General features: G+C 46.5%; 1 protein-coding gene and 1 non-coding gene across 15 annotated transcripts in view; both read left to right on the plus strand.

Annotated features, from left to right (window-relative positions):
* CHD2 (chromodomain helicase DNA binding protein 2) overlaps positions 1 to 23,510 on the plus strand; it is an 89,721-nt gene extending 66,211 nt beyond the window's left edge. For 8 of the 14 annotated variants that reach the window (XM_039844016.1, XM_039844020.1, XM_039844023.1 and 5 more), the window contains 9 exons: positions 1,133 to 1,255; positions 2,566 to 2,694; positions 3,605 to 3,745; positions 5,314 to 5,448; positions 8,504 to 8,682; positions 10,547 to 10,646; positions 12,891 to 13,104; positions 16,734 to 16,980; positions 20,039 to 20,372. In XM_039844016.1, coding sequence (XP_039699950.1) covers positions 1,133 to 1,255; positions 2,566 to 2,694; positions 3,605 to 3,745; positions 5,314 to 5,448; positions 8,504 to 8,682; positions 10,547 to 10,646; positions 12,891 to 13,104; positions 16,734 to 16,980; positions 20,039 to 20,372 — 1,602 coding nt within the window. Of the gene's footprint in view, positions 1 to 771; positions 897 to 1,132; positions 1,256 to 2,565; positions 2,695 to 3,604; positions 3,746 to 5,313; positions 5,449 to 8,503; positions 8,683 to 10,546; positions 10,647 to 12,890; positions 13,105 to 16,733; positions 16,981 to 20,038 lie in introns of those variants that run through there. The other 6 variants (XM_039844027.1, XM_039844029.1, XR_005648915.1 and 3 more) reach the window with 5 other exon arrangements.
* LOC120587393 (small nucleolar RNA SNORA30/SNORA37 family) lies at positions 12,165 to 12,292 on the plus strand. The gene has a single exon (XR_005648953.1). It is a non-coding gene; the product is annotated as a small nucleolar RNA SNORA30/SNORA37 family (small nucleolar RNA).
* Positions 23,511 to 24,220: the final 710 nt, after the last annotated feature.

A 24,220-nucleotide genomic window follows, 5' to 3' on the forward strand; every position in this document is an offset into this window, starting at 1 on the left:
AAGTGACTCGAACACTGGAGATTTCTAGATGTGTCGTGTAATGTTTTTGCATCGATTACTTGTTTTTAACTATTTCTGGTGGGGGAGTGGGTTATCACGTTGGAAATTAGTACAATAATAAATTCCTGGGATTTCTTTGTCCTTGGAAATGTACTTTCTTTAGTGGACTGTGGCACCGTTTCTAGATGAAGATAGTAGCCAGGTAAACTTTCGGGGAAATTCTAGGAGAAATCTTGATCTGATTTTTGTGATAGGTCAGTCTCATTGCACCAAATACCAGGGTGAGGTTATTGATAATAAAAGCATCTCTCGGCCTTAGTTGTTGGCCCTTTGTTTAAAACTGTCTTTGAAACAATCATATTTTAGTTCCGCATATAGAGAAAGAATGAACTACACCTTGGTGTTTTCTGTAATGGAATTAAACATTGGCTTTCCTTCTCCCACAAAATCGAGCCTCCCACCCTATCCGTCGCAAATCGGGCTACCAGGTAGTAAGGCCGTGCTCAGAGCTGTAAGCAGGGAAAGCTGACTGGCTCAGTTTCAGTAGGATGTGCTCCATGTTGTGCTCCTGGCAGGGCTTTTCCTGGCACGTCAAACAATGCTCATCCCATGTGCGATGCTCTAAGGGTGACAGCACCCTGCCTTAAGCACTGAGACCAAATCCAGTCTGGCCTGAGAGGTCCAACCGTGGTAGCAGGGACGGATCCTGTCCCGGCATAGCTCAGTGCTCTCCGGCAATGCTCTAAGAAGCATTTTCAATCTAAAACGAAGCTTTAACCTAGCTCCAGGGATTCCCTGCTCCTGGAAGGAGGAAATCCACGACGGCTGGGATGCTCTAGCAGATGAAGCCAACAAGCCCCTCCTACCTGAGTTGTTCTACCCTGTTAACAGCACAGGTAGGAGCCAGTGGGAGAGCTGGATTTCTCCATCCCATTTTGTAAAACGAGAACGGCTCATGAGGGATTGTCAGTGACTGGGAGCCATGGACATGAGATAGGATCTGAGGCTGTATCTGTGTTTTGGGTGGTCGGGGAGGGAAAGGACTGCTCAGCTCTTCGTCGTCTCTGTTTATCCTGATCCACTAACCAGGATGTGGGTGGTGGCGGGTGCTTCTCTTCCTTTCCTGTTGAAGATTCTGCCCGTGGAGACAGATAAAAAGCCCCAAGGGAAGCAGCTGCAGACCAGAGCAGACTACTTGCTGAAGCTGCTCAGGAAGAGTCTGGAGAAGAAGGGGGCCGTGTCGGGCGGGGAAGAGGTGAGTGTGGCTGCCAGCCCGACGTCCCCAGGCGGCTGAGACTCCAGGCCTTCAGAGTCAGGGAGGGGAAGCGATGCCGCTCAGGGCACTGCACAGAATGGAACCTCCTCGTAGTCAGGTGTTGTTTTTGCGATTCCAGTAGTGGTGGTTGGTTGGTAATAATAGAAATGCTCATTTAATTACTGACCTAACCAAGTTGGCAACTTTCTTACAAGCCGTTCTCCTCAGATGTTGTCTCACAATAGCCCTGGTCTCTCCCGGTGCCACTCTGGACTACTGTAATAATGGGTCCAGGGATAAAGCGGACAGTTGGAGTCCACAGTTAATTCAGAAATGGGACTTCAGTTATGATGAATTTCTTGCTTAGTGAAAGATTGCAACCGAGTTGCTAATGAACTCATCTGAGCTTTATCTCCTTTTATTTCCCCAACTTTTCATTTCAGTTCAGACCTAGAAGTGGGAATCATGTTTAAAAGATAAAACAAGTTAACATCCAGTGCTAGCAGCAGGCTTTGTCCATTTCCTTAAGTGCTCTTGGACTATGCCGTTTGTATTAAATTCTCTGTATTATAAACAAAACATTTTAGAAGAAAAAATTATCCTGATCCCATACTATGTCCTTTTTCATGTAATAGTTTCATAAGTAGTGTCATTCTTCAGAGAATATGTGTGTTGAGTGTGTACTGTAAAGTAGGCTCTGGAGAGACCGATTAACCATGTTTATACTTGCGTTAGGTTACTGTATCATATTTGATTGTGTACATACACATCTCTTCCTTGATTTTCAGTGTAGCTGGTTTTTTTTTTTTTTTTTTTTTTAAGCACTACAGCACCTGGTCTTCCTAGGTGGTCTCCCGTCCAAATACTAACCAGGCCCAACCTTGCTTAGCTTCCGAGATCAGCTGGGATCATTTGTTTTGTTTTTACTATTATTGTCTTATATATTATTTTCATTTGTATCTTTGTACATAAGGTGTTCTTTGTTTTGAATTCTATCTTTGAGGGAATTCTAAAAATTGGAATCAGTAGATTTGAGAATATGGGTGGTATGGGTGTGTGGTGTGAGTGTGTGTGTCTGGGTGTGGTGTGTGTGAGTTTGGGGTGTGGGTGTGTATGTGTGGGTGTGTGTATGTGTGGTGTGGTGTGGGTGTAGTGCTTAGTAGCCGGTGCGGTGGGTGCAGGATACGTCTGCACCAGCTAAAATCGGCCGTTTGGATTATATGGCCGCTATTTCAGATAGTCATGTTATCTGGCCGTACTTTTGAGAGACTTGATTTGTAGTTTTATCATCATTTTCTCTCCCTTTCCAGGCCAAATTAAAAAAGCGGAAGCCTCGAGTAAAAAAGGAAAACAAAGCCCCCAGGCTGAAAGATGAGCATGGGATTGACTTTTCATCTCCCAGACTCTCAGACAATCCATCAGAGGAGGGAGAAGTGAAGGTATGAGGCTTGCTTTCAGTTGAGCGTTATACTTTAAGCTTCACTTATTGTGCCAGCTGGTATAAAAGCATTTGAAAGGTGCTTGGTTTACATGCAGCGTAGATGAAGGAAACTGAATCTTTGTCTTTATTTAACCTGTGAGAAAGGAGTGTAGCTGTTCATTTAAGTCAGCAAGTGCAAACTCGCAGATACTGGGTGAGGGGACCACGCGAGTTCTAATGGTAAATGGCAGCTGACGTTCAGCCTCGTTTTGGGGAACGACGGAGCGCTGGCAATGTGGCTAAGCGAGGAGCTGGTGCAAGGCACAGCTGCGCTCTCGGTCAGTTTGTTGTTGGGCCAAACAAAACCTGTCTGTGGATCAGGCTTGGCCCAAGGCCCACCAGTTTGTAACCTCCTACCTAAGCAAAGTGGAATGTAAACTAGTGTCCTTCAGTGTTTTGTTTCAGTAGTAGCAACTTAATGGGTTTTATTTTGTTACTCTTCGAGCGTAATTGTGCTTTGAGATTAGCTCCAAGAGGGTCAGCAGTGATAAAGCAACCTGCACGGTTTTGAGTCGTGCACGCATGCATTCACATGCTAGCAACTGCACCGGGTATTAGCTGACAGGTGCATATATGATCTCTTTGTCCTCAGTTTTTCCTCTCTGTGAGATGGAAATGATAATGCCTATGCTGAAGGGTTGCTGTGAGAATTAGAGAAGACAGAAGTGAAGAACATCTGAAAGCTTACCTGGCTATTACCAGAGTGTTTAGAATTAATTGTGTGAGTGCTTTCAGGCTGTATGCTTGAAAACAAGCTTCCAAGTGTAGACGTGGTGATGAACCGCTGGGGGCAGTGCTTTCTGCTCCAGAAAGTAAATAAGTAAATATAAAGTTCGCGGCCATAGCTCATAGCCCCGTTTGTCTTCTAGGATGATGGCTTAGAAAAAAGTCCAATGAAAAAGAAACAGAAGAAGAAAGAGAACAAGGAGAACAAGGAGAAACAAATGAGTTCTAGGAAAGACAAAGAAGGAGACAAGGAACGGAAGAGGTCTAAAGATAAGAAAGAGAAGGTATTGATGTCATTCTTCTTACTGAGGTATCCGTAGCTGCTGAAATTCCCTTCTGGAATTTAGAAATAGAATGGAGTTTGAGGGTCCGGAAATAATTGTCTTTCTATGGGCTCATCCGAGAAGGAAGGTTGGGACTGTTGGGGGGAGGCCTGCGCCTCCTCCTGCAGAGAGAAAGGGACGTGCAGGTGTGGGTGTCCTTCCACAGGGAAGGCCTCTGTGTGCACTCTGCATATTTCAGGGGTCTGTTTGAATGTGATAAGACAGGTGAGAGGAATCTGCACTTACAGGTAACTACTTGAAATATATTCTCAGATTCATGATAGAATAGCACAGTCTGCAGATGAATTTGAGTAGTTGAAGGATTTAGGCTTCCAACCAAATGCTAGCAAGAGTTAAGCTTTTGGAATAGAAATGGGTGAAAAGCCCTGCTATTATATAATCTTCACTTTGAGGGTTTTAAAGTTCATTCCAAACCACAGAAATCTGGTAGAGTGTTGCATGTATGCTTGCTGACTTATGATGAAATTATTTTGCAATTAATCATCGTTAAAACATGCAAACAAGTAACTGCTATAATTCCACCATCCAGTTACAACTCTAGTAGATTTCTTGCTGAGTACCTTTCCATATAAGAACAAACATAAAATAAAAATCAGACCAGACTGTTTGGGTAGTCTTTTCTCCCCACTTAGCAATATATCACAAACAACTTTCCAAGTGAATAAATACATGCTAAATTGTTTTTAGTACATAAGGAAGATTCTGTTTGGTTATAACAGCTTGGGAGCAATTAACATCTCATATTGAAATTGCTTTCCAATTTGTAATGTTATAAACCATCCTGTGACAGATATCTTTGTGTCTGTGCTTCCACAGAAAGATACTTTTATTTTTTTAAAGTGAAATATATTAAAAAAAAAAAGCACAAAGAACAATTTAACATTTATCTACTACTCAGATGTTACACTTTTTGTTAATATTTTTCCATGTTTACTTCAAGTGGCTTTTTTTGGCAACTGTATTTTGAGTTTCATGCACACATCATGAATGCTATTGATGCTCTTTCTTTTAAATATATCTAAATATACTTATATCTCCATCCTTCTGCAACCTTTCATGGAGAAAATGAGATTTGTCCATGCAAATTTGTATAGGTTTCAATCGTTTACAATATTTTAATTAATACAAATTCTTAGATCAGTGTATATTCATTTATAAGCTGTTAATAAAAATTGCTACATGATACTGTACAAGATCTCTGCCAGTTTACACTCTTAATCTCCTCGTGATTTTTTGCATTTTATGGATCAGAGAATGGCAGCCAAATGGAATTGATGAAGCTAAAGTTATAATTGGGTATGTTTAGAAACAGAAATGGGAATGGTGTGTAAACAGTTACTCACATAGGTTTGGCTTCATGATGTCTCTCAGAGGACCTTATTTTGCCTTTTCTATAAACTGAGGCCATCGTATTTACCCGCTGTAGTGACATGACATAGGTACCAAGTCCAAATTGCAAGGCAGGATTACACAAATGACAATGACTCCTTGTAACTCTTTTTTAAAAGCCTAAAGGTGGTGATGCCAAATCTTCGAGTAAATCAAAGCGATCTCAGGGTCCTGTCCATATTACAGCAGGAAGTGAACCTGTCCCCATTGGCGAGGATGAGGAGGATGATCTGGACCAGGAGACATTCAGCATAGTAAGTCATGACCTTGAGGGATGCCAGTGCCTGCAGTGGTGAGGAGGGGACACCATGACATGAGACAAGGCTGGGGTCCTGGCCGAGTGAGCTAGAGCAGTGGTGAACGTGTCGTTCTTGCTTCCTCGTGGTGGCGGGTGATGCTAAGACATGGCCCAGGATACGGTCTGTCTCCCCAGGTGAGACGGGGGAGGTGTGGGAGAGCACGCACGGACGAGGCCTTGATGGGACTGGGAACAGGCCAGGGTGTCCTCAGGCCCTCATTTCCTTACTGGAGCTGCAGGTATGTGTTTCATTGCGCTGCACTCAACAAATTCTCTTCCCCACCCCTCTGGTGGTCTCCCCTTCTTCCCAAATTTCCATAAATCAGTTCACTTGCATAGTTAACTCGATCCCAACGAGAAAGTGATCTTCCAGATCTCAAAATATTCCTGCTCTGTGGCAGCAGAGGAAAGAATTTTGATCCCATCTTTGTCTGGTAGTCTGTCTCTCTCCACCTTTTTCTGTGTTCCCTCAAACCTGTATGCACGAGTATATACATAGATACATATGTTTTTCTTTGTATTTATCTAATTTTAAAAAATTCTCCTTACTCTTCTGCCTGTGAGCACTGTGAGAGCAAGTACTGTGTCTTTACATAAAGTATACATAGATTCTAGAAGTACACAATAAATGAGTAAATTGAGTGAATGGATAAATTCATTACACAACCAGCTGGATACATTTCCTTGGTTCTTCTTTAGCTCAGTATTTATGAGAAAATCAAAATTAAGGCTTCTCTGGTACCATACTCGTTTTAAAAAATGCTTTTACATATTGGCTTATTCCTGTTTTCATATTATGAACTCTTTAAAAACTACAGAAAAATTCCAGGAATATAATACATTGATGTCGGTACCACAAAGCTCCGTCAGATCTGCATTTCTTTAAAGCTCAGACTAGAATGTTGAAGCCCCCAGGGTTCCCCAGTGTCAACCTTTGTTGCTTCCCCAGAAGTGGCCACGATGCTGAATTTGATTATCGTTCTCTCGTGCGTGATTTTGGAGTTTTTACTACTTACGTCTCTAAAGATAAGGTGAAGAGAGCTCGGGGACTCGTCCTGTGTCGCACAGTTAAGTAAGGTGCCCGTGAGAGTCAGGCTTCTCGGCGTCACACTGCACGGCCTCCCGTGGGCCCGTGTAAATGCGGCCCCGAGCGTGTCCCGTGACTTGCTCTTCTCCTCTCGGCATTTGCACGTTTGGGAGTTACCCGTGTCGATAACTGTTATGCTGCTGCTTTATGACTTCGGCAGTGCCATTCCTGTTGACGGACGTGGGGGTCTCCCCAGGTTTTTTCCATCACAACGAGGCCGCGGCGAAATTGCGTGTTCTTGTGCACGTGTGTAAGAGCTCTGGCGCCCGCAGCTGGAGCAGAAGCGCGGGGTGACTGGGCATGCACACCTGCCACTTCATTAGATGTCGTTGGGTCACTCCTCACAGCCACTGTAGAGATCCACACTCCTTCTAGCAGTGATTGTGAGTCTCCGTTGCTTCCCAGTCTCAGAAACGGGGTAATTTCCGACTTATAGATTTTTACTGCCCTCCCGAGGGTGTGAAATATTGACTGGTGTGGTTGTCGAACATTTATTTTCGTATCTCTTGGGCATTCATGTTTTCAGTGAATTTCCTGTTCATATCCTTCGCCTATTTTGAGTAATTTGTCTTTCCTTACTTTTTCTGTAGGAATTCGTGATGCTAATTTTTTATCTGTCAGTCATTACAAGTATCTTCTAGTTGGTTTTCTCTTATGGAACTCCTTGTTTTTGGATAGTGGACTCTGGGCGTGGTCCCTAATGTTATTTTTCTTTTTTTTTTTAAAAATTTTCAATTTCTGCTTTTTAAATTACTTTCCTGGGGATCTCCTCAACTTTCTCCCCCATTATTTCTTTTGAGGATTTTATTCCTCTTGTTATGTTTATTTCCAAGATCTTTTACTCCCCCCTCCCAACGGTTCTCTGAATATTTTTGTATTTATCTATCCATCATTCATGTTAGATATTTTTCCAAATGGCTTGGTAATCCTGGGTTGTCATTCTGTTTTCTGTTCGTGTTAGAACCTCCCTCATCTGGCTCGCTAGTCCTAGGTTGTCTGCTCATGTTTAAGAGCGAGGGACTAACCCTCTGATTCCACGTATTTCTGCAATCCTGCTGTCAGTACAGTGACCTCGTCCCCTCGTGTAGCTCATTTTGGAGATCTTTCTTTCATCTTCTCCAGAGAATAAACTTCCTGATCTTTTTTGGTTGATGGTGTCGGATATCTGGGTGTCTATTAGGAATCCGAGTACCTGTTACTCTTAAGCAGTCTTTAAAAACCAGTCCTTATTTCTTAACTCTCAATCCTATGTCCAGAGACACTTGGCTAGCCTTTGGGGGAATTATGCAGTATAAATCAGGTAGCTCCATAGCTGGCTTTAGTGTTCTCAGGTTCATTAAGTAACTTCCCTAGCTGCCAATATTGTATTCCTGTTGTTTTTTCTCCTATTTTCCCTGTGTTTGTGGGGTTATCTCTTTTTAAGGCAATCCCTTTACTGTCCTTTTAGCGGGGTTGGAGTTAGGGAAGAGAAGATCCTCATGTTCTGTTCACCGTTCTTGCCCGGAAGCCCGTCCCTTAAGGGCTTCTGAGGAACCTAAAAGACTTGTAAATGTCTTATCCTGCAGTTTTAGTTTGCGATGGGAGGTTTTCAGACCAGGTTTGTAGTTTTGCATCTCATTTGACCTTCATAATGGCCTTGTGAGGTTGTCAGGCCCCTCTTGCAGATGGGGAAACAGAGCAGCATCTTCAGAGGGCAGGTTAGGTGTACCAGGTCATCGCTCTAAGCGACGATGCTGAGACTTGCACCTCAGGTTTTTCTAACTTGACACTGATACTTTTTCCACTGGCTTTAACTGCTTCTTCCCAGTGACCACATGGCATGAGGGCGGGCTGTGTGTTCCTGGGAATTCAGGGCACAGGAAGCAAAGGCGGAGGCGTCTCTGCTGCAGATGTTTCATAACTCCACTCTCTTGGCCTGTTCCAGTGTAAAGAGAGGATGAGGCCCGTGAAAAAGGCACTGAAACAGCTGGACAAACCTGACAAGGGGCTCAACGTGCAGGAGCAACTAGAGCACACCCGGAACTGCCTGCTGAAAATCGGGGACCGGATAGCCGAGTGCCTTAAAGCTTACTCAGACCAGGAGCACATCAAGCTGTGGCGGAGGTAACCCGGCTTGACTTGATGGAGTTGTGTGGGTCCGTTTTGTTTTATGAAGGTGACATAGCCACCCAAAGAAAATTGTTTTTCTCAACAAAAGCTATCTTTTGGCAACATTCCTGTAGGCTTCCATTTTACTTTCTTGAAATAGGCCATTCCACTGAGCCCAGTGTTTTTAATGGGTTGGATGATGTCATTATTTTGTAAGAGAAAAACGATAGTGGATATGATGGCCTATTCTCAGCATAAAGACTCAGTCTTTAAACCTGAAAGGGACAGAAATCTACTTTGACTCTACATTAATCTCAGGTTAAAGTTCAGATATAATATAGTCACTGATTGGTTAGCTCTCTACTAACTCAGGAGGAGAAGTAGGTGGAAACCACCAGAACTGAGAGTTCTCTGTTCTCTTTAATGATGGAGTAATTTGAATTACTACAAGTAATTCAGAACTTTAGTTTGTAAGGTATCATGACTTAATATTTTTCACTTTTGATACTTTAAGTAAACAATAAGTTTCTCACAGACGGTTGTAACATTCATCTCTTTCCATGATCCATTTACTTTGACCTCATATACTTCATGGTTAATGTAATTATTTTCGTATAATAAACCCAATGTCAGTGGATTGGTTTTGGAGTAAAAATGAATTTAAGAAAACCTCTCATGATATGCTATCCATAGCATGCTTCACACCCATTAAGAAACAGAATTGTTTTAAAATGTTACTCTTCCGCTTTACACTGTTACCACCTCCTTTCCGTCCCCAGTCATCTGGCTTGCTTTTTACCGGACTCAGTCAGTCCCTGTTGGAAGATACCAAAAGTACTGTCATCCCAGTACATATATGTTCATAAGCTGGGCTCTCTGCTGTGTGCCGAGGCCCATCTGTGTTTAAATGCACGGGGTACCGTGTTCCTGGCTGGCAGTAGTTCACAGGAAGGTCCCTGCCCACTCCTGATACACTGTCCATCATAAAGTGGTAATTCCCCGACCAGGTGCAGTGGGGCTTCCTGGAGGAGGAGGGGGTGGCGCGTGCAGAAGCGTAGTCAGGGGCGCGTCTTCTGAGAGGCAGGTGGACGTCCACACTCGAGCCTGCTGTAGAGTGGAGTGGACTTCGATAAAGGTGTTCTCAGGCTTCTGTAGGGGCTCAGAATTGGGGCCATGAGGGTCGTCAGGGTGCAGAGGCACTCTGTTAAGACGGCCGGAGCCTGTAATTAACAGAAGGCCTTTGGGAGGCGGGTAGACGGCGTCCCGGAAACATGCTGCAGCAGGTGCACGAGTTGGGGGCCCACACGGTGCCTGGGTGGCACACACGGCGACGCTGCTCTCTGAAGAGTGTGTGGGGCGAGACGCCTCTTCCAGCTCCCTGTCAGTCATGCCCCGTTCACAGCAGCGCCCTGTTAAGGGTGCGTGTGGCGGGATTGGAGGGAGGGGTCCCTGGGAGTTTGAAGGAGGAAACCACAGGCCTCGGTGGTGACGACTGGGAGGAAGGAAGGGGCAGCAGCGCAGAGACAGCCAGCCGGCTGTGTGCGCGCCCAGCCTGGCGGGTTCTGGGAACATGGACGGTGGAGGGAGACTTCGGACTGGAGCCCTGGGTGCCAGTGAAGTAGGGGAGTTTTAACCATGACACAGAGAGCCCTGGTCTCCAGACCCCTCAGTCAAATCCTGTTGACAGTAACATCTAAAGATGGGGGGGAAAAAAAAAGATGGATTATTGATGCAAAGACCTGGAAGAATATTTCTGTGACTTCATTTCTGCACCTGGAGAGTATTCCACAGTAAAACTTGATAGCTTGCCATCCATGAAGAGAATAAAAAGTAATTTAAAAAATTCTATAATTTACCAGTATCATTTCTGTTTTTTAAGGAACCTATGGATTTTTGTTTCCAAGTTTACAGAATTTGATGCTCGAAAATTGCATAAGTTATACAAGATGGCTCATAAGAAAAGATCTCAAGAAGAGGAGGTAAAATACAGATTTAATCCTACTTCATACTAATAGATAAAAACCAGTTCCAAGAAAATTCCTTAATGGCAGTTTTTCCCTGGGGAGATGGTCAGAGTCGGAGGTGGCTGGTGTTGGACTGGTCCCTGGGTCTCTGTCCTTACTGTACGGATGGAGGTGTGGGTCCAGGGGGTGTGCAGAAGCCCACAACACTTGTCCCGTCCTGTCCAGTGCGCTCCTCCCGCATGCTGGCCGTGCAGTTTCTCAGCGTGCTCCAGTAATGGTCAGCCCGCAGTCAGACCCGAAGGGTCAGATGGCCCGTGTATTGGAACCAGACGGTGTTGAAACTCTCACGGGGAGTTGTTACCCTGTGTTCTCATACTCATCAGGCCTCTTCTTCCACATGCTCATGTCTCAGCGTGGCTTCTAAATGTGGCTCGTGATTGTTTTCTGGGCCGGCTTTTGTATGGTGGGTCACAGCTGCTTGTGTGAAGGAGCTGACTTGGGGTAAGGGGGTGGGCACGGCGGTGACTCGATGCTGTGGCGGGCAGTGTCCTCGTGCAGGCCTGTCCATTTGCAGATCTGCTGACTTGCCATGTGGGTCCTACCCAATTTAGGGCCCATCTAGGAGCAGTTAGTACCTCCTCCGCTGGCATGGCAGGTCCACGAAGGAGAGATTTCATGCCTCTCGTCCTCTGCTTGTCCTCAGCACCTGGAATAGCACTGTCACTGGAGCAGGGCTCAGAAGTGTTTACTGCATGAACATATCGTATGCCAGCACTGTGTTGAGCTGTTCCTTCTCATTTGATTTACGTGGAAGGATATGATACATGATACAGCTGAAACGTGCAGAAATAATATGCTAATACTGCTGAACGTTAACGTCGATTTTCAGCATTATAAGAAGTCTTAGAGTAGTCGGGAAGGGCCCCTGGAGGAAATGGAATAGCTGGGAAAGAGTGAAAGTTAAGATGAGCATTTGAAATTGAACACGTGCTATAAAGGGTTCCATCAGTCTAGGTATCCAAAGTTTAGTGTAAATCGAACAAAGCCGTGCGCTGCCCGTGGGGGTGTAGTATACGTTGTCACAGCTTTTCTGGGGGATGATTCAGTAAGATTCATCAAAGAGTAAAACAGTTCTTCTGAGAGTTTAAGGAGCTGCTTAAGGATTTAAACATGTTTATAGTGGAAATAACTTGAACGTCCACCAGGAAGAAATGGACTGGAATCAGCTTGATAAATAAGTCAAGATATATTCATGCCAGAGAATATTACTCATCCATAAATATAATACTATGGAAATAAGTATTCACAGGAGATTTTCACAATATAAGTGAAAAAAGAATACCAAATAATTTTGTTTAAAAATATATATATGTATATAAACATAAAAAGGCTTAGAAAGACTTGGACCAAATTATTACAGTAATTCTCGTTAGTGAGACTTTACATTTTATACTTTACATTTCTGATTTTTTAGAAACTACATTTTCTGATGTTTTCCTATCGAATATTTTGCTTGTGTGGTAAAGATGTAATCTAGCACTTTCACAGGTCCTCCCCAGGCAGTGGGGCCAGGACTTGGTAGCTGGTGCTTAAAGAAAACCCGTGATGGCATCCTTGCCCTGGAACTGTGCCAGTGGCATCTGTCACTCAGTGGGACAGAGAGACTGTTCTCTGACATCTTAGTCCACGTTGGGCCTTTCTCCTACGGCTCCAACCTTGGGCCCTCTCCATTTTTATCCTTTGCCATAAAGGAAAAAAAAAAAAAGTAGTGTTACTCAAACATTTAGATGTTTCGCCAGATGACTTTGACATAAGAGCTGGTCCCCACTGGACTGGTCGGCTGTTTGTACTGATTAGCTAATTAGCCTAAGAAAGGTGATGGTCCTGGTTTTACTGGGACCAACAGGAGTCTCGGAGAACTCTTCACAGCCTGGGCACCTGTCCCGTGCCCCAGGTGTCGCTGCACGTGCTCTTACAGCAGTCGCTGCACGTGCTCTTACAGGTCCTCATCCAGCAGTCGCTGCACGTGCTCTTACAGGTCCTCATCAGTGGAACTTGGCCTAGTAGATCAGAGCAGCTGCGGGAGCTCTGTGCGTCTGTTCACACTGTAGCACTCGGGACTCCGCGAGCTTTTTTTGGTGAAGGCTCCTCTCAGGAGCCGAGAGGGGCAAGAGGGGCTGTTTGGGGGTGACGATCTTTACACCATTCTTGGGGATTCAGCCTTGCATCTTGAGTCTCTGGTTTCCTTTTACTCTACAGGAGCAAAAGAAGAAGGATGATGTGGTTGGTGGTAAGAAGCCTTTCCGACCGGAGGCCTCGGGCTCGAGCCGGGATTCCCTAATGTCTCAGTCCCATGCGCCGCACAGCCTTCACCCCCAGAAGTCTCATTTGCCTGCCTCCCACGGCCCACAGATGCATGGACACCCAAGGGATAACTACAGTCACCCCAACAAGAGACACTTTAGTAATGCAGGTAGGTCACGAAGCGGAGCTGTTAAAAGCGGTGACGAGAAGAATCATTTTATTCTCCAAAGACGGCAGCCGGGCCTTTGCGCTTTACTCTCTGCCGTCACTTCATTGTCTTCTTTTTTCCGAATGAGATGAAGCATGAAACAAACATCCAAAAGGATGTTCTCTCGACTTTGAGAAGAGCATAGGCCCCATAAACAAACAAAAGGCAAGTGATAGACTGAGGGAAATAGTTTACGTTATACCTGACAGTTAAAAGGTTAAAACTGTTAATATCCTTGTAAGTTGATAAAAGGATAACCAAATGGAAAAAGGAGCAAAGGTTAGGAATAGAGAATTCATGCAGAAGACGAAATACAAATGGCCAATACAATAAGATAACATTGTTACTAGGGAAATGTAAATTAAAGCAACAAGTTAACCATTTTTTTTTACCAATTCAGATCAGCGAAAAGTAAAATGTGATATACACATAAATTGCTGAGTGTGAATTGTGGTAGTTCTTCCAGAAAATAATCTGAAATATCTAGATATGTAGGCTCTTTTTCTGGGAGTCAATCTGTAGAAATAAAAACATCCTCATACGTACATGTATAAGGATGCTGTTGTAGCCTTATAATGGCAAAAAGCTGGAAATAACCTGAATGTCCATTAACAGGAGAAGGGTCAGATGACTAATAAGACATTTGTACTCTATATTATTATAAGTTAAAAAGAATGAATTGGGTTTATAGTCGTAAAAAATTGGAGGGGGATAAATAGTAGCAACAACAAAATCTGTATGTAAATTTATTGAGGTGAAATTCACATAACATAAACTTAACCATTTTAAGTGACCAGTACAGTGGCATTTAGTGCATTCTCAGTGTTTTCAGCCACCACTTTACCTAGTTCCAAAACTCTTCCGTTACCCCAAATGGAGATCCCATATCTGTTCAGCAGTTTCTCCTGGTTCCCTCCTGCCCTCAGCCCCGCGGCCACTGGTCTGTTTCCTGTCTCCCTGGGTTTGTGGATTCTGGACACTGCTTGTAAATGGAGTCGTACAGCATATGTCTGACTGCTTTCACTGGGCGTGGTGTTCTCAAGTTCATCCACGTTGTAACATGTGCCAGTACCTCATTCCTCTTTGTGGCTGAGTAACATTCCATTGGATGGACATACACCACCGTTGGTTTATCCGTTTATCAGTTGATGGACATTTGGGTTGTTTCTCCTCTTTGGATCTTGTGAATAGTACTGCTGTGAAATTTTGTGTGCAAGTGTCGGCATACCTATTTTCAGTTCTTATAGGTATATATCTAAGAGTGGACTTGCTGGGTCACATGGTAATTTTATGTTTAACATATAGAGGAACCACCACACTTTTCCAGAGTATGTATTTAAATAACGTATCTGTATAAACATACAGAAAGCTGTGATAACATACACACGATAGCAATTACATAAGGATGGTAGGAGTGGAGCGGGAAGATGGAGGAAGTAAATAATTTCTCCATCTGTCACTTCCCTGGGTTGCAGTGAGCATGAATTGCTTTTAAAGACAAAAGTAATAAGAAGGGGAAAGAACCTCGTGGAGTGAAAGCTGCAGAGTCACCCCGCCCTTTCCGAGGTGTCCTGCTCCTGGGACTCCCACTCCTTCCGCCCCTGACTTTGCTGTGGCTGCTCCTCGATGTCTAAACAGGTTCTTTTTCGGTTCCCTGCCCTTTCTTATTGTCCTTGGCGGTGTAATTCTTTCTGCAAGCTGCTCGAAACTCCTTGGAAGCCCAGTGCCATGTCTTCTAATCTTGAAAATCTAAATAGTTCAAAGTCAGTCGATCCTAATTTTATCGAGGAGAGAAAAGGTAATGGCTGTAGAAGATGGTTGGGAACTATTTCCATGTGCTCAGATCTGCTCGTATTAGTTAGGCTGATTTTTTTCCCTGGGATTAGATTGGTTTCGTGTTATTCGTGTGATGTCACCGATTTTATATTCTGATCCTTTGAAAGAATTCTTATTAAGCTATAACTGTAGTCTTTTATTTAAATGCTGGATTCCTCAGCCATCTCCTTAGTAGCTCAGTACTTCTAACCAGTGACCTACTTCATAGAGGGTTTGAGAAGAAAGAGAACCACTGTTTGCTTTCTCTGGAAATAAATGACTTGGCTTAAATATTAAGCATCTGTACCACAGACATTGACACCCAGTGTGAAATCTTACTCTGTTTGCTTTTAAGCCGTTTTCATGACCTTTCACTTTGTGAAGGTGTCTCTTTGTTGTTCATTCTTAGATTGAAGAGCCACCTGGCCTGATCTACCTTGGATCAGCAATGAATTTAAGCCACTGGTTGACTGTACATTATTTGAAGGGTATAAATTTCTAAGCTGCATAGTGTCCTTGATACTGCTATTTTTGGTCTCTGTAGAAAAATGCTGGAAGACCGACAAAATGAGTAGAGAAGCATTTATTTGATGACATATCTTTGGTCTTAGCATAGCTGTAGGTAGATCATATTTCCCACATGAGGCCACATAGCTCCTGCTGGGTAAGTCTCTGTGTAAGTTTCTAAGGCTGCCTGTAACAGAGCACCGCAAACTGGCTGGCTTAAAACAACTGAAATTTATTTTCTCACAATACTGGAGGCCAGAAGTGTGAAATCAGTGTGCCAGCAGGGTTGGTTCCTTCCGGAAGATCTGAGGAGAGTCAAATCGTTCCATGCCTCTCTCCTGGCTGATAGTGGCTGCCAGCGATCTTCTGTGATCCCCGATGTGCGGCTGCGTCACTCGGAGCCCTGCCTCCACCTCTGCACGCCTTCCTCCATGTGTCTCTGCCTCAGATTTCTGCCAAAAGGATGTATCTGTCATTGGATTTAGGGCCTGACCTGAATTCAAGATAATCTCATCTTGAAATCATCTGCAAAGACCCTCTTTCCAAGTAAAGTCATAATCACACTCACAGATTCTGAGTGGACATATACTTGGGGGCACAGTTAAACTCACTCTAGCCTCCATTCCTGGACATAAGTGTTTTCAGTACCTTTTCCGCATTTAAATAAGTATGCTTCTCTTGAGGGGGAAATTGGGGGTTACAGAGGCTAAAACAAATTCCTCTTTGGCCCCCATCCTTGAGAGTTAGAACGCTGACTCAGATCCAGAGTGAGAGGAATCACTTTTTTAAGAGCAGGTCCTTTTATTTTTTTTTGGTATGGGCAAAGGAGGAATAGCGGAATCAATAAGTATAGTCGAGAATGGTTTTCAGAGACTAGGCTTACGGTGCCAGCAGGTAAACTTCAGACGTGTAAACGGAGGATATTACCTTGCAGTCGTGAAATTCAGCAGTGCTGTTTTCTGAATATTTGGGTTTTTTTTGAGTGAAATCTCATTTTAATGGTCTGCCCCAGGTGAGAAAAGTAAGCAGGTAGAAAATAAAAAGCAATAGTTCTTAAGATTTCAGAAGGAGAAAAAGGTGGTGGATTTTCTTTCGCCTTAAAATTTGGGGGAAAGAATGTTACTGGTCTGTTAACCAGCAGCAAAAAGGCCAAAAAGGAGGAACTTTAATGTCTCTTTGAAACACGTCAGCCTTTCAGTTTAAGCTTCAGTAGAAGTGAACTTGAGCTACTCCTTGCAACCATGAGACCGTTCTGCCTTCCCCTGCAGATCGAGGAGACTGGCAGAGGGAAAGAAAGTTCAACTATGGCAGTGGCAACAGCAACCCGTCATGGGGCAGTGACAGGCACCATCAGTATGAGCAGCACTGGTACAAGGACCACCATTATGGGGACAGGCGACACATGGACAGCCACCGTTCTGGGAGCTACCGACCCAACAACCTGTCTAGGAAGAGACCCTACGACCAGTACAGCAGTGACCGAGACCACCGGGGACATAGAGATTACTATGACAGGTATGCAGACGGCCCTGGGGCACTAGGAGCTCACCTTTGCCAAGAGCTTTACTGTTCATTGGGGGATAGACAAGCGACATAGGTGTTAATGTACCTGTCAGAGGCAGTGAGCATCTCATCACGTGCCCGGGCACGGCCCTGAGTCTGACCCAGCGTTTATGCCATCGAGGCATCTTTGGGGTGTTGGGAGGAATCACAAGGTGGGCAGCTGACACTGTCCTGATCAGTGGTTGAAAGTAGAGACTTTGGAGTGTTTCCTGTGGACTGAGGATGAAGGGAGGCTGCTGATCCTTGCTCTGGGCTCTGGAGCGTCAGCTCAGCAGAGAGCAGTGGCATCCTGGGCCCAGGGCAAGGATGGGCGCCCGGAAGATCAACAGTGGATGGTTGGGAGGCCTTGAGTGCCAGGTCATAGGTTTTATTCTCTGGGTCAGAGGACGTCATCTCCAGTTTTCTGTCTTCCTCTGAAGAAATCAAGAGAAGAAGTAGCCATAAAAGAGCCAGCAACCAAAAGTACTAAGCTGTGTGCTGGGCTCTCAGCCACACTGGGCAGCAGGGACCCTGAGATGATACCAGCCCAGGGTCCTTCCTTCTTGGACCTATGAGTTCATCATTTCTATGAAATTTGGAACTTTTTTTACCATTATTTCTTCAAGTATTTTTTTCTGCCCCCACCCCAATACTTTCATCTCCTTTGGAGGAACTGATTATACTTGCTTGAGTTTGTCTCAGCTCATTGATACTGTTTATTTTTTTAAATTGTGTTTTCTCTCTGCTTCATTTAGATAGTTTCTATTGCTGTGTCTTCACTGTTCACTAGTAATTTCTTTTACAATGTCTAACCTGCCTTGAGGTCCACTGGTATATTTTGTTTTTCATACATTGTAGTTTTACTTATAGAAGTTGTATTTGGGCCTTCAAAAAAAAAAAATTCTTGTCTGTTTCCTTTCAAAATTTGGAATACAGTTTTAAAATAGTTTTTATGTCCTTGTCTGATAATTCTGTCATTTGGGTCAATTTTAGTTAATTTATCTCCTTATCATGATCTTATACCTAGTCATTCTTTTCATTCCTAGTAATTTTTTACTAGATACCTGTTGAGTGCTGAATATTTTTGATTCTTATAAATATTCTGGAGCTTTATCATGAGACACTCAGGTTACTTGGAATGTTTCATTCTTTCAGGTCTTGCTGTTAAGATTTGGGAGGCGGAACTGGACGGAGCCTTGCTCAGACAGGGGCTAATTATTCTCCACTACCCAGGCCAGCGTCCCCACTGTCCTCTCTCAACACAAACCCCGCAGGGCTTGAGGTGTTCGGTATGGTTGGTGAGCTGGGCCCTGCGTGAGCACAGGGCACTTGGACCTCTGATCTTCCAGGCGGATCTTTCCCTGGCCTTGGATAGTCCCCTCAGTAGGCACCCCGATCAGTGCTCACTGACCACTCAAGGGGGACTCCTGCAGACCGCCACCTGCTTTCTGTGCACACAAGTCTCTTTTTCCCTCCACCCTGCGAACTCCAGCTCCCTTGGTTCTCTGTCCGCCCCAGACTCTTCAGCTCCGGAAGGGCGCTGGGCTCCTCCTGGCTTCCCCGCCCCCTGCTGACGCCTGGAAGCTGTGTTAAGGCAGTGAGCAGGGCAGTTAAAAGGCTCATCTCATTATTTCCCATCTCTCAGGAGTCAGTCCTCTTTGTTGTCACATCTGACATGATGTCTTGAAAACCATCATTGTATACATTTTTGTGTCTTTCTAGTTGTTTCAGGAGGAAGGTAAATCTAGTCCTTGTTACTCCATCTTGACTGGAACTCGAAGTTACCATCCATCTTTCTGTCTCCTAAGGTGAAATTCACATAGCATAAATGAATGACTTTAAAAAGAACAGTTCAGGGACAGTTAGCACATTCCCAGTGTTGTGCAACCAACACCTCGTCAAGTCCCAGAACACTGCGATCACCCTGGAGGACACCCTGTAACTGTTAAGCAATCACCGTATTCTGCCCTCTTCCCAGCTCCTGACACTCACCAGTCCGTATCCTGCTTCTGTGTGTTTACTTATTCCGGATATTTTGCATAACTGGAATCATACAAGCTGGGGCCTTTTGTGACTGGCTCACCGTCGCACGTATGTGCCACATCTCATTTAGCCAGTCCCTGCTAATGGACGTTTGCGCCGTCCTGCCTTTGGTTGTGGTGATCGGTGCTGCCGTGAACCAGTGGTGGGGTTGTCAGTTACACCGTAGTTCTGCGTTGACGCTTTTAGGAACCACCTACCTCCCGCCTGCAGAGGCCGAACCATTTTGCATCCCCAGCAGCAGTGGTGAGAGCTGCAGTTTGCCCACTCCTTTGCCAGTACTGATCTGCTGGCTTTATTTTATTATTTTTTAACACAGCTGGCCTAGGAGGTGTGAAGAGGTATCTCACTGTGGTTTTGATTGGCACTTCCCTGATGGCTGGTGGTGGTGAGCATCTCGTGTCCTTAGCGGCCACGTGTGCATCATCTTGGGAGAGATGTTTGTTCAAGTCCTCTGCCCATTTTTGAATTGGGTTGTTGGTCTTCTCGTCATTGACTTGTACCAGTTCTTTTGGTAGAAGAAGTTAAACATTTTAATGTTCTTCACATTGAGTCAAGCTTAAAAATAATTAACCCTTTACTTACTGTCAAATATTAGGTTGATTGTGGTTTTTGCTGTTACTCATAACTTAACAGAATGCTCTCTGTGGCTCTTTTTCTCCTGGGCTGGGTCAAGGAATATGAAAATGTTTGCAGGTCGTGCCGGTTTTCCTGAAGGGAGTATGAGTGTACAAAGCCGCCAGTGATTCAAGTGTGTACTTGCTTCATTGCAGACTTGATGAGGCTTATGTCATTTCATAGGATGTGGCTTTGCCAATAAGCGTAAAACAGCCCTTTGTTATTACCTTTGTTTTCCGGATTCCTGGTAATGTGAGCATTTCCCGTGAGTCCTTTGGAAGTGTCCTTGACTCCGAGGAAGAGCAGTGGACGGTGGCGGAGGGGATAGGGTCTGGCTCTGGTCTTCCAGCTCACCCTCGCGTCTCTGTTTCAGGCACCATCACGACTCCAAGCGGAGGAGAGCGGATGAGTTTAGGCCTCAGAACTACCACCAGCAGGATTTCCGGCGAATGTCTGACCACCGCCCCCCGATGGGCTATCATGGCCAGGGACCCTCAGACCATTACCGCACCTTCCACACAGACAAACTGGGGGAGTACAAACAGCCCCTGCCGCCTCTGCACCCCGCAGTCTCAGATCCTCGTTCACCCCCTTCTCAGAAGTCTCCCCATGACTCCAAGTCTCCCCTGGATCATAGGTCTCCTTTGGAGAGATCGCTAGAACAGAAAAACAACCCAGATTATAACTGGAATGTTCGGAAAACATAAAGGACGGCTCGGGAGAAGGGGAGCGCAAGAGTCCTTAGCTCCGGATGTTTTTGGTCTGACCCACGGGAGCCAGTTACCTAGACCAGTAAGTGGAGTTTCTGGACACGCTGCTGCTGCCAGCTCGCCGGCTGAGGGGCGTTTCAGGGAGCGGGGGGCTTTGGTCCGGTCACCACTCCTGCACTCTGGCGCCCCCGCTCGTTCCAGCCTGGTTTCGGCCTCCCACGTTGACGGGTGCTAGGAGGAAGAGGTGACTTTTATGTACCAGTGTCACAGGCTGTGCTTCCCGGGTGACGGAAGAAGGGATCTTAGGGTCGGGAGTGTCTTGTCGCCAGGGTCCGTGCACCCGGGACCTTGGTGCGGTGGTCAGGGAGGGGACGCGCGTGCGAAGGCTGCTGGGACCTGCTGGACAGTGTGTGACTCGGGTCGCTGTGAAGTGACGATGCTGCTGTCGGGGAGTGGGGCTTGGGGACGAGTGGGTGGGGTCTCGCATCATAGGACTCGAGGGGGAGCAGGTACACTCCTCAGATGCGTTCTTGGGAGAAATGATACACGTGGGCCTCATTGTGTGACACCTGTGGTGCAGGGGTGGGGGGACAGGGCGACAACCCCACAGTGGGCCCCTCCCCACCAAACACTAATTCCTCCCATGCTGTCTGTAGCTGTCAGAGTTTTGGTCTCCTGGGGGGCCGCCTTTGCCCCCTGGGTCCACGAGCTGACTTTCGAATACTGTGACAGTCAGCATGGGGTCAGTGGGTCTGACTTGGTCGGAAGGGGGCCGAGGGCGGGGGCAGGGCGGCTGAGAAAGCGGAATCCCCGGCAGATTTCCGATTCCTGGGATGAGAAGTGCGAGCCCAAGGCCGGGAGAGGACGGAAGGTGGAGGCGTGTGTGTCGTCAGCGTGTCGCCGGCACGCACGGGACGGGGCGCGCGTGCAGGCGGCCAGGGCCCCAGGCGGGCGTTTGGTCGTGCTGGTGGGGGGGCGGGGTTCAGTGTTGTGCCAGGTCAGCATTTCAGTTCCCATTTCACAGCTTGAAGTAGATGACGCAGAGTCACACGTGTCCTCACACTCGGGTGGGGGGTGGTAGACAGATGGAGATAAGCTAGTTACCTGTGGTGAGCAGGTTTCCATTGTCGGTTAGAGATCATTAGAACCGAGCTCATTTTTTTAGAATGAGATCAAGTCAAAGGATAAACCCCAAGTTAAAATTTTTTCCTCGGTAGGAAGTGTCCAGGGACGGGGACTGAGCTGCAGACGGCGAGTCGTTCTAGAGCTGAGCTGAGTCGGGACTGGGAGGCAAGGTGGCTGTGTCAGTGGAGCAGGCTGCTTTCATTTCACTGAGTCCGGGCCTCCGTTTCATTCATTTCAAACCAAGCTCGCCAGTATTGTTAGCGGATCCAGAGGCCCTGCTAGGCGGAGGCAGAATAACTGACTCGAAGCACAGTATGCCTGTAAGTGTCCAGGCTTGGAGCTGGTGAAAACCCTTCCGTTGGGCACACATGACATTACTTTCCCTGAACTGACCTGTGGGGACTTAATATCACTGACTCGCTGGTACCCTGGGCCAACAGCATCGATGCCTTTACTTGGACTTCCTTGAGCTGCGTCACCCTGTGGACGTGTCACCTGCAGAAGCAATGTGGCCGTGGGTGGTGGTTCTCTGCCGCACCAAGCTCGAGGCTGGCCCGTGCAGAGTTCCAGAGGAGAGCCTGGGACCTCACAGCTCATGCTGGTGGCCTAGGGGACCCCTGCCTCATTTAGCTCCTCCTGGTGCTTGGGGCTCCTCACCCTAGGCTTATACCCACGGGCCTGCATGGGAGGCCTTGCCAGGTCATCCCTGGGGGCGTGCTGCGGGAGAAGTCACGCCTCTGCCTGGGCCACCACAGGTCCAGCTTCTTGCTGACAGTGCTGGCACTGCCCACGGCGAAGGGGAAGGCGCTTGGCTCGCCAGCTCCGTGAGCAGTCAGGGTGCGGTGGGCAGGGTACGAGCCACCCCTCTCCTTCCCCTGTGGGGAGTCAGGTCAGACCACGTCCCCGGCAGGCGTCACATTTCCTTTCGCTTCGAGGAGGCCCCGCGTTTCAAAAACCGTCAAGGTTTTTTTGTTGTTGATAGAAGATGTGAATTATTCCCAAAGACCTCTCATCATGAGGAAAAAGGAACTTCCTTTTGTTTGCATTTGGGACTTAGAGTGCCATACAATGTAGCAAAAGGCAATATCAGCCAGATCAGTGTTAAATCGATTATAAAATTGCAGTATCCCCATGAAAGCATCTGTTTTAGGTGTTGAAGCACGTTTGAAGAGTGGGTTGGAGAAAGGAGGCACTTCCTCATTGACTTAAGTCAGTATGAATACTGTAGTTTGCTTATATTAAAAACCGAGATTTGCACAGGTAGAAATTCTCTCACTGTGGATGGGAGAAGCTGCCCTCCCCCCCGCCCCCCGAATTTGTAAGGATGGTCTTCCACGGAGCCTAGCTTTGAAAGATTTAATCATTGGGCTGAGGAAGAGGGGAGTTAGCCTCACCTGAAACCTGAGCATAAACAAGGATTGACACGGTCTCTGTCCCCCCGGAAAAGGACACAGTGGACCCCAGGCTCACCGTCACGGTCCTTCAGAGCCGGGCCCGACGGCCCCTGGGCTCCCTCCCCTCGTAGTCATTCCCTGAGCCCTTCGTGGGAACCAGAACACTTCTGACATCGTGCTGCAGACTCGCTAGCTCTGTGTCTGCGTCAGGACGTGCGGTGCAAATGCAGTTCAGTTAATCCACACACTGAAATCCTACAGACCAAAATCCACTCGTCAGCAGGGGCGGTGGCCCAGGGCCCAGCCCCCGTGCCTTCTGGCTTGTCTGGGGGCTGCCATGTCGAGTGAGGAGAGCCAGGCCGAGGGTCCAGGCTGCTTTAGTCCATCTGTGCCCCCCTCGTTTGGGGACAGGTGGTTTTTCTTTATTGTAAAATTGTGGACTTTTAAAACCTGTTGACTAAACAGTAATTAATTTATATTTGTGAAAAATGCCACTGTCTTAGTGATTTCTGATGTAAATAATGTTGTTTATATAGTATGTATTAAATTTTCCTACATTGTAAAACTGCTGTACTTTTGATTCTTGTATATTAAAAAGTGTTACTAAGGATTTTTAGAATTGGGCGAACACGTTGCATTGCGGTGGTGTGGCTCGTGATCGGCCGCCGTGCCGTTCAGATGGTTTGACAGCTTGTGAAGTGGAGCCTTTTAAAGTTGCGTTTCTTCCCCTACTCAGCGCCAGTCGTGTGGGGTCCAGGACCTTACACCAGGGGCTTCTGAGGTGTTCCCAGAGGAGCCATTGCTGCGGTTTAACAGTCCCCTGACCGAGCAGCTTCAAGCCCCTGCACTGGATGGAGGTGACCTGGAGGAGCCGCTGCCCGCAGCTGAGCAGGGCTGCCCGTGGTTTCCCACGCCGGTGGGAGGACCTCGAGAGCCCCGCGAGGTGCCTCGAAGACCCGTGCGCATCCCCCCCGAGGGCCTGCGGCCCCCTCTGCCCATCGGAAATAAAAACACCGTGTCTGCCAGCCTGCAGCCTTGAGGGTAATTTAACAGTTGGGTCATATATTCTTGAAGGGGGAAAAAGCATTTTATAATGGAAACACTGACCCAAATGTTAACTCTAGCAGTTTGGCAGGGGCAGCGCAGCGCCTCGCAAGGCGCAGACAGAGGAAGCGCGGCTCGGCCTGCGGGCGGAGATCGTCTGGATAGGAGCTGGAGAAGGCGGCCAGCCCAAGGGGCTCTACTGATGCCTAAGCGACTGTGAAACCGTCCTGCAATCTCTGCGAAGCTCCTAATGCTCGATACCAAGTAAAGCCGAGTGTCCCG

Source organism: Pteropus medius, unplaced genomic scaffold, assembly GCF_902729225.1.
Source record: "Pteropus medius unplaced genomic scaffold, Ma_sr-lr_union100, whole genome shotgun sequence".
Classification (NCBI taxonomy): Eukaryota; Metazoa; Chordata; class Mammalia; order Chiroptera; family Pteropodidae; genus Pteropus; species Pteropus medius.